Genomic DNA, 13,889 nt, shown 5'->3' on the forward strand with positions numbered 1-13,889 from the left:
CACCGCCCCCTGCGCGGGCACGTGAGCGCGGGCACGTGACGGGCCGCGGCGGCGCGGCCGCGATGGCGACCTACGTGAGCGAGCTGGAGGCGGCCAAGAAGAGCCTGAGCGAGGCGCTGGGCGAGAACGTGAAGCAGTGAGTGCCCTCGGGGAGCCGGGCTGGGCTCTGCGCCGTCCTCCCGTCCCCTCGCGTTCTGCCGTGGCCCCTCAGAGCCTCGGCGCCGCTGCGTGAGGGGGCAGCGCTTCTGCTCCGCTCCCTCAGCTGAGGCGCTCGGGGAGGGGAAAGAGCCGTGGTGTGGGTGAGAGGTTGGACTCGATCATCTCGGAGGTCTTTTCCAACCTCATTGATTCTGTGGTTCCTTGCTTTTCCCGAGGTACTGGGCCAACCTGAAGCTGTGGTTCAAGCAGAAGATCAGCAAGGAGGAGTTTGACCTGGAAGCGCGCAGGCTCCTCACGCAGGACAATGGTAAAGGAACACGCGGGCTTTGTTGCCCTGCCAGGCCTGGGAAGGCTCCTGCAGGCTCCGCGGCGCTTCCCGAGCGGGGACAGTGCTTGTGAGGGAAACAGCAGCGCCAGGGCTGCGGCAGCAATGGGGTTAAAGTGGTGGGAGGTGCCCTGGCCCGCATGGGGAAGTCCCTGGGTAACCCCGGCACTGACGGACAATTTGGCGTTGTAAATGTGATAAAAATGTCAAACATGCTGTTCGAGCAACCAGAAAGCCAGTTTTAATGTCACTGTGGAGGCACAGTCCTTTCTGCACTTTCCCCTTGGCTGTAGCTGGAGCAGGGGAGGGAGCCCTGGGTTCCCCGGGCTGCATTTGCAGCAGGCAGGTCCTTCCTGCCCTGGGATTGGCAGCTGGGGATGGTAAAGGGGGAAATTCCTCGGTCCTTGCTTCCCTGTGTGTCTGCAGACATGGGTGGGCATGGCTGAGCTCACCGCGGGGGCTCCTGGCTTCCATGTTTGTGATCCCTTAGGGAAGGGCAGGGAGGTTTCTGGTGCTCGGGCTCCAAAGAGGATCCTGAAACCCTCTGAGGTTGTTTTCACTTTCTCTTGTGCACATTTACTCGATGTTCCAGAAAACCTCTGCAATAAAGTTCTGTTTTGTTAGAGCCTGTTTGAGCTGACTTCATCTTTGTGGTTCTCATTTTGGTGTATTTTGTAACAAAACCAAAAGCACTGCATGGCAGGAGGGACAGCTGCTCCTCTGACTGGCTGAATACACCAGAACTTGTCAAGCAGCTGTAATACACTGTGTGTGTAATACTGAGAAGTGACCTCATTGTTTCTGTGCAGTGTGTAGTATCCTCTGTGTTGTTGTCACAGTAGTAGATTCTCAACCCAGGAGAAGAAAACTCTCAAAAAACTTAAAAATTGAGCAGGTGGGGAGAACACAACAGTGGGAAAGCTTAGGGAGCAGCTTTAGGATGGCTTTGAGGGGGTGCCAGGGCATTGGTGTGCTGCTAATGAGCTCTCTCTCTCTCTCTGCACAGTCCATTCTCACAATGATTTCCTCCTGGCTATTCTCACCCGCTGCCAGATCTTGGTTTCTGCCCCAGGTGAGTCCTGAGAAGCCTCATTAAACCCTTGGTGTAACACTGTGCCTGCCACTTGTGAGTTTGGGGGTGTGTGTGCGGTACCCCAGTGTCCTCAGCCTTCATATTCATGGGGGTTTTTGCCACCCAGGTAAAAATGTAGCAAAATAATGAAATTATTTCAGCAGAGATGCTTCTATGGCTAAGCTGTGTGTGCTTGGCTAGAGGCTGATGCTGGGTTGGTGCCTGTGATAACCTGGTTTGAACTCTGGGTCCGTGTCTGCTGTGAGCTGAAGGGTCAAGGCAGAGGCAGCCTTCTCTTTGATGTGCTTTGCTTACCCCTTTCCCTCTCTGAACTTTGTTTCTGCTCATTGTGGAGAGCTGACTTTTCCTGACTCATCTTGATTTCAAGTACATAGCTGATAGAAAAGTGCTTACAGGGAGCCTTGGTTGAGCTGTGACCTGTTAACCCAGTATCTGCAGAGAGTTAACATTTTACCTTTGGGAGCATCTAGGATTACATTTTACCTCTGTGAGTGTCTAGATTGGCTGTATTTAAGGGTGCAGATGTGTTTTGTTTGTTCTCCAAAAGAGCTCCCAACCCAGGGATGTGGTAGCAAGGGCAACTGAGCTGCAATTCAAGGTGTGGAGCTGCTGTGTAGGGAGGGAGAGAAAATTGCTACAGCTCACATGACCTGAGAGATGACTTTTTGGAGAGAATACCTGCTACTGAGGTGCCTGTTGTAGCTGGAGGAAATAATGCCTGCAAAATTCATGTATGGCCATGAGGTTTTGTGTTAGAGCTGGTCCTTAACTCTACCAGCTGTGCTAATTAAATGTTGATAGCCCCCACCTCCAAACTTGCATTGTTTGCTGTTGATTGAACTGCAAAAACACCTTGTGTGCCCTAAACTTGTTCCCTTTAGGGAGCTGCACTCATGTAAATCAGGTTTATGTCTGAATCTGCTGCTCCTTGCTTTTAACTTTGAGTAATTAATTACAGCTGGACGACGAAGAGACTGCACAGGAGCAGAGATTCCCCTGCTGGTCACCTGGAGCAGCTGGGTCTAAATGAGGAGGGCAGGGGGGCAGTGCCTGTCTCTTCATGCCCCTTAGTCATGGTGTGCAGCTGTCTGGTCAGGATTCCTCAGCAAACTCTCCCAGGTGTCCCTTCCCAAGGCAGTTCAGGATTGTTTGAAGGTGGGAGCCCCTGCACAGAGCAGGGTGCTGCTCCACAGGTATTTATTAGTTCCTGCCTGACCTGCTTTAATTTCAAGTCCCTGGAGGTTGTTTTCTCTTGTCCCATGGCAGCTGCTCTCTTCAGAGCCCTGGAAGAAACCTGGATGTGGTGGTGGCCAGCTGGCCACCAGTGCTGGTCACCTCCAGAGCTCTCAGGCAAGCTTTGCCTGGCTCTGTGGCCACAGATTGCATAAGCCAGCTTGAAAAAAGTCAGTTTAGTCATGGCTGAGTGGTCTTAAAGATGTGCTGTGGGGCTAACAGTGCATTCTGCTGGTCCCTTCTAGCAGCTCAGCTGTGCTGTGCATAGATCAATATCCCAGTGATCTGGGAGCTGAGCTTCCTTTTCTGGGCCACTGACTGGGACATCTCTTACAGGCAAGATGTAGGGTGGTTCATGCAAGCCCAGGAAAATGCAGTATCACTGGAATACTAGCTTTTAACATCTAGCTTTCTCTTTCTTCCCCTAGATGCCAGTCTGACATCTGCTATTTTATTTTTTTGCTGTGGTTTGGTATTTTCTCTCTCTCTTTTTCTTTTTTTTTTTTTTTTTTCTTTTTTCCCCTCCATGTAAGAATGGAAAGCTAACAGGCTTTTGTCTCTGCCACTGTCTTTTGGGTAGAACGTGTTTACTTGATGATTCAAGGAAATAAGTGACTTTAAAGGAGTGTTTTTGAGGCACTTGGCATGCCATCACAAGGGTTATTGGTGCATGTACTTTCCACTTTCTTGTGAGAGACAAGGGGAAAGTAACCATGTGGTCAGTGGTCAAGTTGTACTTGATGCTGTACTGGAATAAGAACCCTTGGGGAAGGTGTTTTTCAGGAGTGATTACAGTATATGATGAACATGCAAACAAACCCATCTGCTTCCAATTTTGCTGCCTCTTGTACTAGTGGTTCCACCTGGGATTTAGGGAGCACTTGGTGAATGTCACCCTTTCTGAGGATGCTTTGCATTTCCCCCTCGCGTCTGCTCAGGCTGTTGGTCACCCAAACCACTTGAAATCCCAGTTGCACACCTCTCTGCCATGGGGCACGTAGGGCTGGCTGGTGCAGAGGCAGGGAGCTGTGTTGTCCATTCTGATGTGAAGTGTGGCCATTTGGGGCCAGCTCTCCTGGCTGTGTCCTCTCCCAGGCCCTTGTGCAGGCCCCTAGCTGGTGGGATGGGTGAGGAGCAAAAGATCCTTGGGCTCTGTGCTCTGCAGGAGTGAACACATCCCTGTGTCACCAACATTGTTCTTGGCACTCATCCTAAACACAGTCCTGTGCCAGCTGCCCTGGCAAAAAATTAACCCTCTTCCACCCCAAACCAGCACACTGGGACTTTTTCTTCCCCAAAAAATTCCATCAAGAGGGACTCTGGCTTAAATCCTTTCTTAACCTTGCACGGACTTGCTTACTAAGCTGACCTTGTTTGTTGGACAGTTGCAAGCACTCAGGGTAGCAAGGTTCCTTGAGTTAATATGTATCTTGTTGGAACTGTTCCTTCCCTTCTTAGTTTTATTGCTGACATTTAGCTGAGACAATTGCCAACACTTGACTTAGTGATGTAAGGATTTAATTTATTTAATAATAAATAGTCTGAAGCCATTTAAAAGATGGTTCAGTGAATTAGAACTTGTGTGGAATAACAGGAGCATTTTATTTCATCAGGTTTGTCCACAGGCTTTGCTTAGAGGGCTTTCAGCTGTGAGATTGGCTCAGGTTGCTCATGTTTGCTTCTCTCCAGAGTACTGAGAAGGGAGGAAAAGTAAGAAAATGGGAGTGTGAGGAGAGGAGAGCAGAGGAATATGCAGAGGAGAGCCAGCAGAATATCAACCAGATATCAGCAGAATAGCTGACCTAAACCTTTGTTCCTGCAAGAAGATTAAAACAAACAACCCCCCCAAATTGAAGATCAAGTAAACAGGCGTGAGAAATGTGTGTTTTCTCTCTGTCTGCTTCTTTCTGTGGTGACTTTCTCTGTTTCTTTGTCCTTTCCTCATGCAGCATGTCAGGCAAACGTGACAGGCTCTGGACTGCCTGGTGCCATCATGGTGGTGCCATGCAGAGATGTGGCAGCTCCTAGAAAAATGCTTTTATCTCTTGCTGATCTTTGAAGGCAGAGCAGCAGCTGTGGCTTGTTGAGGTCTGATTCCTTTGCTAGCAAGATTAAATAAAAGCTGCATTCATCTCTGAAGTTTCATGTCTGAGCCAACCCAGCCTTGTCATTTGTGGCCAGGAAGGCAAGTACTGGTTTCTTAGAATGCTAGAGGGAAATTTTGCTTTCTTCATCTAGTGCAAGTTGGGCTTGGTAATATGAAAACCTGGAAAAGGAACCAAAAATTGTGCTATGGGCTCCTTATAATGGGGAATAGGAGATTGTATCTCACCTTTTCCTTGTTTTGAGCTGAGTTTGGCTAAGTTCTTGTTAAATGTGCATGTTGAGATTCAATTAAGTTGCATCTTTCAGATCTACTGTCAAAGCCTATAAATTTAGTTGCCATTTAAAACCTACTGTATTATTTTTCCTATAAAAGGTATTTTAAAAATTCTGACTTAACTGTAACCTATTATATCTGTAGAACATTATCAGAGGAAAGAGTGTTTGCAATTTCCGTCTGCACTCATTGCACTTTCTCTGGTCACAGCTGTGAATGAGCTGTGTGAGACCTGGTGTGGTTCTCCACAGTGGTTTCCTATGCTCCATTATTAGGGCCTCTCTTGTGATGTATTGATGAGCAGTGACACCAGCCTTACAAGTTTTGGGGAGGTTTTATTTATTATCTTTTAATTTCTTAAATGGACCAGTGGATTTTGACAACAGGGTTTCTAGGCTATGGGTTTCCACCTCTCTAATAGGATGTAGCTAAACTTTTAGGTCAACTTTATTAAAATAGGGAGAATGTGCCATCTCTGTGTGTGTAGGTTATTTCTAATCCTTTCTTAGCAGCTGACCATTCAAAAACTAAACGTAAATCCTTCAGCTGAGCCTGATGCTGTTAGAAATTTTGTTTTTCCATGGTGCTTGTACTCCAGCTGTGTGTGTGGGATGCTCCCCATAGCCAAGGACTTGTAGTGTTACATGACTTGTGAGGGTTCTTCAGGGTGAGATAGACAAGAATCTTGCTTCATGATTGGAAGTCTGGATTTATTAATATGTGATATATAATATATTATGACTATACTTATAAGAATAGAGAGAGAAGTTGTTAAGCTAAGAATAGAATAGAATGCTTAACAAAGTTCTGTGTCCAAGCAGAAAGCAAGCAAGCTCTCCTGTGAGTGGTCAGCAAATCTAAGCACTCACAGAAGACTAATCACAGCTGCACTTGTTGCATTCCACACTAGCTGATAGCAATTGTTTACATTCTTCTTCTGGGGCCTCAGCTTCTCAGAAAGAAAAAATCTTAAAAGAAAGGATTTTTATGAAAAGATGTCTGTGACATTGTAGCCAGCCTCATTCCTTACAAACAGGGCTGTGGTGTAATTGTGTTTGAGTTCCTGACTACAGCAAATTAACCATAGTTGATTCTCAATTACTGCAAATGAAGCATAGTTGGGACAGCCAGAGATAAACCCAGAGATTGGTGTGAAGCTGGTGAGAGCTGTGTGAGCAGGAGAGAACCACAGCTGAGTGTTGGTCAGTGCTCAGTGACGCTGGCCAGGCTGTGGGTGCTGACATGTGGAAAGGCTGCTGTCACCTCTTGTCTCTATCTAGAGGAAATGGCAAATTCTGGCTGAGCTGTGGCCAGGGGATGTCCAGGACATTGCTGTGCTGTCAGAGCTGCCTGGCAGGGAGCTCCAGCCTCAGCTTTGGGGCACTCTGAAATGCCTTCAGAGGCAAGCTGTCCAAGCTCCCAGCAGTGGGACATGCTGAGGGCGCGCTGTGCTCCAGAGGAGAGGATGCTGCCTTGCAGGGAGGGTGCTGGAGGCCCACAGCACAGGCTGCTCTGCAGCCACGAGAGGGCTGTCCAGCCTCTGAGTTGCACTTGTTCCCTGCCAGCAAGCACACACACATCCAGTGCAGCGCTGTCCTAAGCCAATTCCTGAGGCAATTCATTGCTCACAGATGCTGTAAGCCTGTCAGCAGGAAATTTGCTGGGCTGTCCTTGCCAAGAGCTGTGTGATTATCAGGATGTGGTTTGGCCTGCTCTAGGGGTAGCTGTCAGACAGCATTCAGTGGACTTTGGAGCTGATGATATGACCAAATGTGTTTATTTATTAGTACTAAACAGGAACCTCTTTTTCAGCTGTTTGCTTACTGGTCACATCAGTGACATCCTGCTCCTGGGCTCAGTGGCCTCTGCAGTTCTTCTCCCCTCTCCTCCTCTTCAGTGTAACAGAACAATCAGCTTGATGTAGTGATGTTTAATAAGGATCCATGACAAATCTTGCTGAAGGAGAACTGGGGAGTCAGGCTGCTCAATTCAGATTATTTAACATCTGACCTGATCCAGGAGTGGGTGAGAGGAGAACCCACCTCCAGGTAAGAGCTCTAGGCAAGCTCTTACCTTCCTGATGGAACAAACAGCTTGTTCCTTCCTTTTGGATTTTCTTACAGGCTGTGCTTATCTCTGTCTTTCCACTGTGGGTTTTGTGTGGTGTGGGGACAGAAATTGCTAGGCAAGTCATGGGTGTTGTGAGTGAGTCAAAGTAGCAAGGGGCTGACAAAGGAAGGGAGGGGCTGCCAAAGATGTTCTCCCCTCTTTGCTATGGCTGCTGAGTTCGGGTTAAGGCTTAACAGGTGGCCAAATGTTAAGGGTTTCATCCTGGCCCTAAATCAGCAACACTAAGTGGGTGTTTTGTGTTTTTTAGTTTATTTTTTGTTGTTTGTTTGTTGGTTGGTTTGTTTTGGTTTCTTTTTTTCTTTCAATTTGTAGAAGGTGCTGGATCTCTGCCGTGGCCAGGTGGCTCTGCAACTAAACCTGGAAAACCCAAAGGGAAGAAAAAGATTTCTTCAGTTCGCCAAAAGTTCGATGTAAGTGTCTGTGGTTCTCTTTGCATCTGCCAAATTCCTAAAACAAGTGATTTACTGTTTATTCAGGCAGCCAGATAGAATTCTCTGACTAACTCTCAAAGTGTTAGAAGTGAGATCCTGGGTGTAATGTTTTCAGAAGGTCAAGTTGTTTCAGAGCTGAGAATGCCTTTTAAAGGTGCTATTTTCTGGTAGGTGGCACAGAAACGTGCAAGATCCGGTTCACTTTGCAGCAGGTGCTCTGTACATCCACCCTGCACTGTCACACCCCTTTCCGCACTTGTTTCTGTGCTGCCAGACCAGTGTGGAGGGGAGATTTGGGATTGGGCACTCTGTGTGTGCTTCAAAGACTAAAGGAATCCAGAGGAATGCAAGTCCAGCTGAAGGCTCCTTGTATTTAGGAATTGTCAGAGGTTGCAGTGCTCACAGCTGCAACCTCTGTTGTGATGTTCTGAATTCAGACTGTGTTACCTTGCCTGTCTTCAAACTTGACTGTAACTCTTGAGTTCAGTAGCACGTAGATGAGAGTTTGAGAAGCAAGTTGTGATGTAGTGGAAGTCTTAGAATTTGATTTACTCATTATCCTGAGGATACACCAGATTTCCAGTGTGTGTTGTACACATGTTCAGGAATGCTTGGCAGTAAGCCCTGGATGAAGTGCATCTTATGATTAATGGGCTTTTCTGGGACTAGTGGGATTCCTGAGTAGTGTGAATTTGGAAGTGCCTTGGTATTTCATAATGTTTCCCTCACTGGTCAGAATAACAGCTGTGAATGACCACAAGTCCATTCCAGTTGGCTTCTGCTCTCCCAAACCATATTCCTCTTGAGAGTTGCTTACGTTTTGAAGGTCTTTTTTTCCAGGCATGTGGCTTTCCTGTAATGAAAGCATAAATCTTTAGAATTATGAGGAGGGAAACCTGCTTTCACATCACCAGTGGGTGGATTGGTTTTTCACTCTGAGTTAAATGCCACACTGTCCTTTGACTAAAGCAGTCCCCCTTTCTCCCCTGAAACTAAGGTGTGAGAAATCCACTTTGCTGCTTATTCATTGTTCATATTTGAAGTGTGTGTGTCCTGGTGCCCCATAAGAGCCTTGCAGCAATCTCCATTCCACAGCCACTGGAAAGTAGAGGGAGTGTGTTGAGTCCGTTTCCTTGTGGGTCAGAGCTGAGCCAAGCACATGGGCTCAAGGATCAATAATTTCCATTTGCTTTGTTCCCCCCTTTATCTGGAGACTGAGGAGCCATCGCAGGTACTCAGAGCTTGAGACACAATGCAGCCAAGGATTTGTGCTGGAATACATATGGCCTGGGAAATGCCACCTTCTCGTATGAATTCCTCTTCTGTGATGAGTATTTTTGCTAAATTACTGAGTCAGTTCTGAAAAATAGTCATATTCCATCTCAGTGGCTGTTCTGTAGCACAGCTCGGCTTACAGTTGTGAAAGTACACAGGGAGCCTGAAGTACGAAATTAGTGCTGGAATTGGGCTAAGTTTAAAGCATTAGAGAAATGTAAGAATCAATCACACAAGTTGAGGATCATGGGCTTTAATCTGGAGGGCAGCTGTACAGATGGTAAGTAAAAATATACCCTTCTGTACAAGGAATTACTAAATATGAGAATTCTTCAACACAGAAAGTGTCTGAGAGATGTGAAAGTCCAGCCACTGGCCTGGGTAGTGTGAAAGGAGATAAATGCAGTCAGTGACTGCCCTTTTTGAGATTCCCAGGAGAATCAAACAAATCTGGCAGGTGGGGAGGTACAGAGCAGACCAGAGCAGGTGAGTCTGCATGTGGTGTGTAGAATTTCTTGCTGCAGTGTGCTGTGGATACCCACAGTTCAGGTGGTTTGGGGTGCTACTGGACAAGTCCAGTGAAAGGATCCCAACACTGACTTAGCAATTTCTTCAGGCACAAGCCATTGGGGAGGATTTTTAAAGGATTTTTTATAGGTGTAAGCTTTCTGACTGGAGTAGGGATGTCCCCTATGAATGAATATTACCTGGTGCTTTAATGTTGTGTTCCTGACAGCACCGTTTCCAGCCTCAGAACCCACTGTCAGGAGCCCAGCAGTTTGTGGCAAAGGATCCTCAGGAGGATGATGATTTGAAGCTGTGCTCTCACACCATGATGCTCCCCACACGTGGCCAGCTGGAAGGAAGGATGATTGTCACTGCCTATGAGCACGGGCTGGACAATGTCACCGAGGAGGCAGTGACAGCTGTTGTGTATGCTGTGGAGGTGAGGCTGGCCTGGGGGGCTGCAGTGCTGGTGTAACACCAGCAGCAAAAGGCTCTGTGTGCAATCTGGGACTTTGTCCCCTTGCATGGGGTGGAATCCTGCTGCTCTGATTGTTCTCCCATTGCCCTTTTGTCCCCTGAGTAATGTGAGAATGGAGAGTCTCGTGTCCTAGATGTAAAGTCTGGGACTTCTGCCTGCAAGTGTTAGTTTTGCACAGTACCCTAGGCACGCTGAGGTAGCTGTTGTGGAAAATGCTATTCCTGTCACTTCAAAGCAGGGACAGAATGGGAATGCCAGTTTGACCAGCTCTATAAAAAGCAGTCTGTTACAGGCACAGTGTCTGGCCTGGCCATGAAGGGACACAAGCAGGTGATACCTGGTCCAGGTGAAGTCCTGGTTTGGCTCTGGCCAGTGGTTGTGCATGGAATCACATGTCATGCCAGGAATGACACAGCCACTGCTTGGAGCACTGATGTGTGGATGGTTTTCTGCACTCAGCATGTGGAGGTCGCCTGAGTTCCCATCTGGAGTGAGGCCAAATGAAGAAGTTGTCTGCTTGTTTTTTCCAGACAGTTCCTTCTCCAGCACTGTTCAGGCAAATGACAAAGATGAGTGAGGGGCTTTTCACTGTCATTTCAGGGCATGTATTTCAGTTCAAGTGTAACATCCAGTGTCAGTTATGAAATCTTAACGTTTAATCAGAGGTTGGGAATTTCCTAGCATTGAAGACACCCCTTTGACATTTGAAGCAGGGCATCACATATTAAAGTATGGTTCACAGGCTGATGTTTACAGTACTCAAAGTGCCAGGTTCTCTGTATCCAAGGGCCGGATAATGAAAACCTCCTGTAGCTTGTGCAGATATTGGTTCCCTTCCATCTTTAGGTCCCTGTGGTCATAGCAGCACTGCTTCTGTCTTGCCATTTGTTGAGGCCCTTCTGTCCACGAGTGAGTGAATCAGCACATGTCACAAGATTGGTTTTCCTTGCAGAACCACCTTAAGGACATTCTGACCTCTGTGATATCCAGGAGGAAAGCCTATCGTCTGAGGGATGGCCATTTCAAGTATGCCTTTGGAAGCAATGTCAACCCTCAGCCATATCTGAAGAACAGTGTTGTTGCTTATAACAACTTAATTGAATGGTAAGGAGCTGGCAGCACACTGGTAATGTACATGGATTTTGCTAGTCTTGGAATTACTCTATGCCTCAGTTGTATCTTTTATGTGTGTTGATAGTGTCTTGCTTTCACCAGCTAGGAAGGCATTGGTATGGAGGGTTGTACAGCTAAACAGGGAGTGTGAATATGGGGATTTCCCAGCACTGGAGTGAGGACCCGCAGGACACTGCCATCCTGTCATTTCCTGCATGCTAATGGTTCTGTGGCACATCTTTCCAGTTAGCAGGGCTTTGAGGCCCTTCTGTTTGGAGTGTCAAAGAGTTTGTGCAGTGCATCTGGCAGTGTTTGTGTATGAGAAGGCAGTTTTGTTTGTCTGTGGCAGCTTCTAGCAGTTGACAGGAGGTTGTGGGTGTTTGAAGATTTGATTGTAGTGCTACAAACAACTGTGCCTAAGGCCAGTGTTGCAGCTTAATGTTGTGTGTGCCTTAATTTTTGTGCTGGGTAGAAGCTATTGGCTGCAAGTAACAAAAAGTTGCACAACTGAGACCATTTAAGCAGGGCTGGAGCATGTTGAGGCTCAGTCCGTGCTCCTTGTTAAACTGGAATTTGAAATAAATTTTTATTAGAGCTGAAATAATTTTATGTACCACATCTGTGGTGCAGAACAGCAAGGCTGCTGCTGTATGACAGCCACAGCTGGTGCTGGTTTGTGACTGGGATGTTTTCTGCCTGCTCTGTCCCCAGCCCCCCAAACAATGCCACACCCTCGGCAGGTCAGAGCCTGGCCCCCCCACCTGCCCCTGATGATGCTGAGCAGCAGGCAGCCCTGCTCCTGGCCTGCTCTGGGGACACCCTGCCAGCATCCCTGCCTCCAGTCAACATGTATGACCTCTTTGAGGCACTGCAGGTAAGCTGGGCATGTCACACCTTCGTGTCACAGGGTGCCAGCTGCCAGTCTTAGCGTGGTTTACGTGCATGGTGGGGGATTTGTAGTCTCTTCCCATAGTCTCTTTCCTCCTTTGGCTTTGATTTGTTCCCCCTGTTAACTGCTGATTTAATGCCTGTTCTGATCCCCTTGGTCACAGAGCTGATGAGGAAATCCCTGTCTCACAGCTGTGCAAGATGGGTGAACTCTTAGCAGAACTGAGCTGGATGGGTTTTGACAGTGGTGCAGCAAAATACCTTACCTGGCATGTCCCTTCTTACTCCTCATGTTCCACCTGGGTGCTTAGAGGAATGCTTGGTCCTGGCATGCAGGGCACTGCAGTGGGTTGGCTGGCATCACCCCAGCCCTGGGGAGGCATTTGAGCTCAGCTGGGTGAATTTTCATTGGCAGTGTATGGCTGTGGTTCCCTCCTTCTCTGGCAGTTGTGGGGGGGCATTGCCTACTTTGAATGTCTAAAATTAGTTGTTAGAAATTCCCCCTTGATGATCTGTGCTGTTGTGAACAGGCCTTGGGATTTTGTCTGACAGCTGTGGATGCAGACCACAGAGCTGTAATCAAGCATTCATCTCATGCTTAGTCAGAATTGTTATTTCTATGGTTTTGATGATCAGCTATTGATTGCCACCCCAAGAGCAAAATTACTGTTCCCTTACCATGGCACTCCCTTAGCAAGTGGTGTAAGAGGTGGTTGTGCTGTGCTGGCTGCTGTGGCAGTGCTGTGACATTCCCTTTGTCCCTGCTCTGCAGAGCTGGCCCCTGTGCAGAGGGAGTTATTCCCTGGGAATATGGGCAAATGTGTATGGAGGTGTGCAGCTTGTTTCCCACCATGCCTTTCCAGGTGCACAAGGAAGTGATCCCTGCACACACAGTGTATGCTCTAAACATTGAGAGGATTGTCATGAAGCTCTGGCATCCCAACCACGAGGAGCTGCAGCAGGACAAGATCCACCGGCAGCGCCTGGCCATGAAGGAGGGGCTCCTGCTCTGCTAGAGCCCTCAGCTGGCTCCAGCCTGCTCCTGGCACTTGGCATTCAGGTGCTCCTTACAAACCCGTGTCTGCATCTCCAGGATGATGTGATTTATGAGTCAGCTTTTCCTATGGAAATGGGACTGAGTTGTGGGACACTGCTCTGCTTCCCCAGAGTCCTGTGCCGTGGAGGACTTGCAGCAACGCCACTGAATTGGGAAAGAGAAACGAGACATGTTTGCAAGGACTGTTTTTAGGAAAAATAAATGAGAGTGGAAAGAGTTGGTTTTAAATAAGGTGTGCTCTTGTCTTCTTTTGTGAGCATGGAGAATCTGCCTCTTTGCCCTCACCTCTCAGGTAGTTTCCCTCCTGAGCTCAGACTCCAGAGGCCCTGTCCAGCCTCTGTTGCTGTTGGTGGGATCCTTTTCATTAACTGGTTATGGGGTGGGCTCTTGTGCAGATGAGCAATTCTGTTAGCTGATGTTGTTCCTCTTCTACCAGGGGAACTTCTGCTTAGAAAATGTGACAAAACAAAACTATGACAAAAGGGAGTTGTCTTGGTGTTGAAGACTCCTTGGATTTGCAGCATGAACAAATCTCTCACTTCCTTGTAAAAATATGCAGCCTTGTATTACTTCATTATGAAATTATGCAGCCACACCTCCCCTCATGGGAGATGTGCAGATCACTGTGTAAAAGGAGAAATCCCACCTTGGGTGCTCTGCTGTATCCCTGAGTCAGCTCTGGGAACAGAGCTTGTTATAACAAGAGAATTCCATTAAAGTGTCTTAATTACTACATGGCCTGGGTTTGACCTCAAACATGAAGGTACCTGCTGAAGTGTGACTCACTGTGCCTCCAGATTAATGGAATTGAAACAGCTTC

General features: G+C 47.7%; 1 protein-coding gene across 1 annotated transcript; it reads left to right on the plus strand.

The window, feature by feature from the left end:
- The first annotated feature begins 41 nt into the window (after window positions 1-41).
- Window positions 42-13,300, plus strand: TADA1 (transcriptional adaptor 1). Its single transcript, XM_058808716.1, has 8 exons — window positions 42-136; window positions 375-466; window positions 1,491-1,556; window positions 7,633-7,730; window positions 9,763-9,972; window positions 10,964-11,115; window positions 11,836-11,998; window positions 12,876-13,300. Exons 1-8 carry the CDS (start codon window positions 63-65, stop codon window positions 13,026-13,028), a joined length of 1,008 nt encoding a protein of 335 aa, XP_058664699.1. The 5' UTR covers window positions 42-62; the 3' UTR covers window positions 13,029-13,300.
- Window positions 13,301-13,889: the final 589 nt, after the last annotated feature.

The sequence above is a fragment of the Ammospiza caudacuta genome, chromosome 7, assembly GCF_027887145.1.
Source record: "Ammospiza caudacuta isolate bAmmCau1 chromosome 7, bAmmCau1.pri, whole genome shotgun sequence".
NCBI lineage: Eukaryota > Metazoa > Chordata > Aves > Passeriformes > Passerellidae > Ammospiza > Ammospiza caudacuta.

Excerpts from the sequence above, each read along its gene's own strand:
- TADA1 (XM_058808716.1), top strand. The coding sequence starts at position 63 with ATGGCGACCTACGTGAGCGAGCTGGAGGCGGCCAAGAAGAGCCTGAGC. Across the intron at positions 137-374 it reads CTGGGCGAGAACGTGAAGCA|GTACTGGGCCAACCTGAAGC; the intron begins GTGAGTGCCCTC and ends GCTTTTCCCGAG. Across the intron at positions 467-1,490 it reads GCTCCTCACGCAGGACAATG|TCCATTCTCACAATGATTTC; the intron begins GTAAAGGAACAC and ends CTCTCTGCACAG.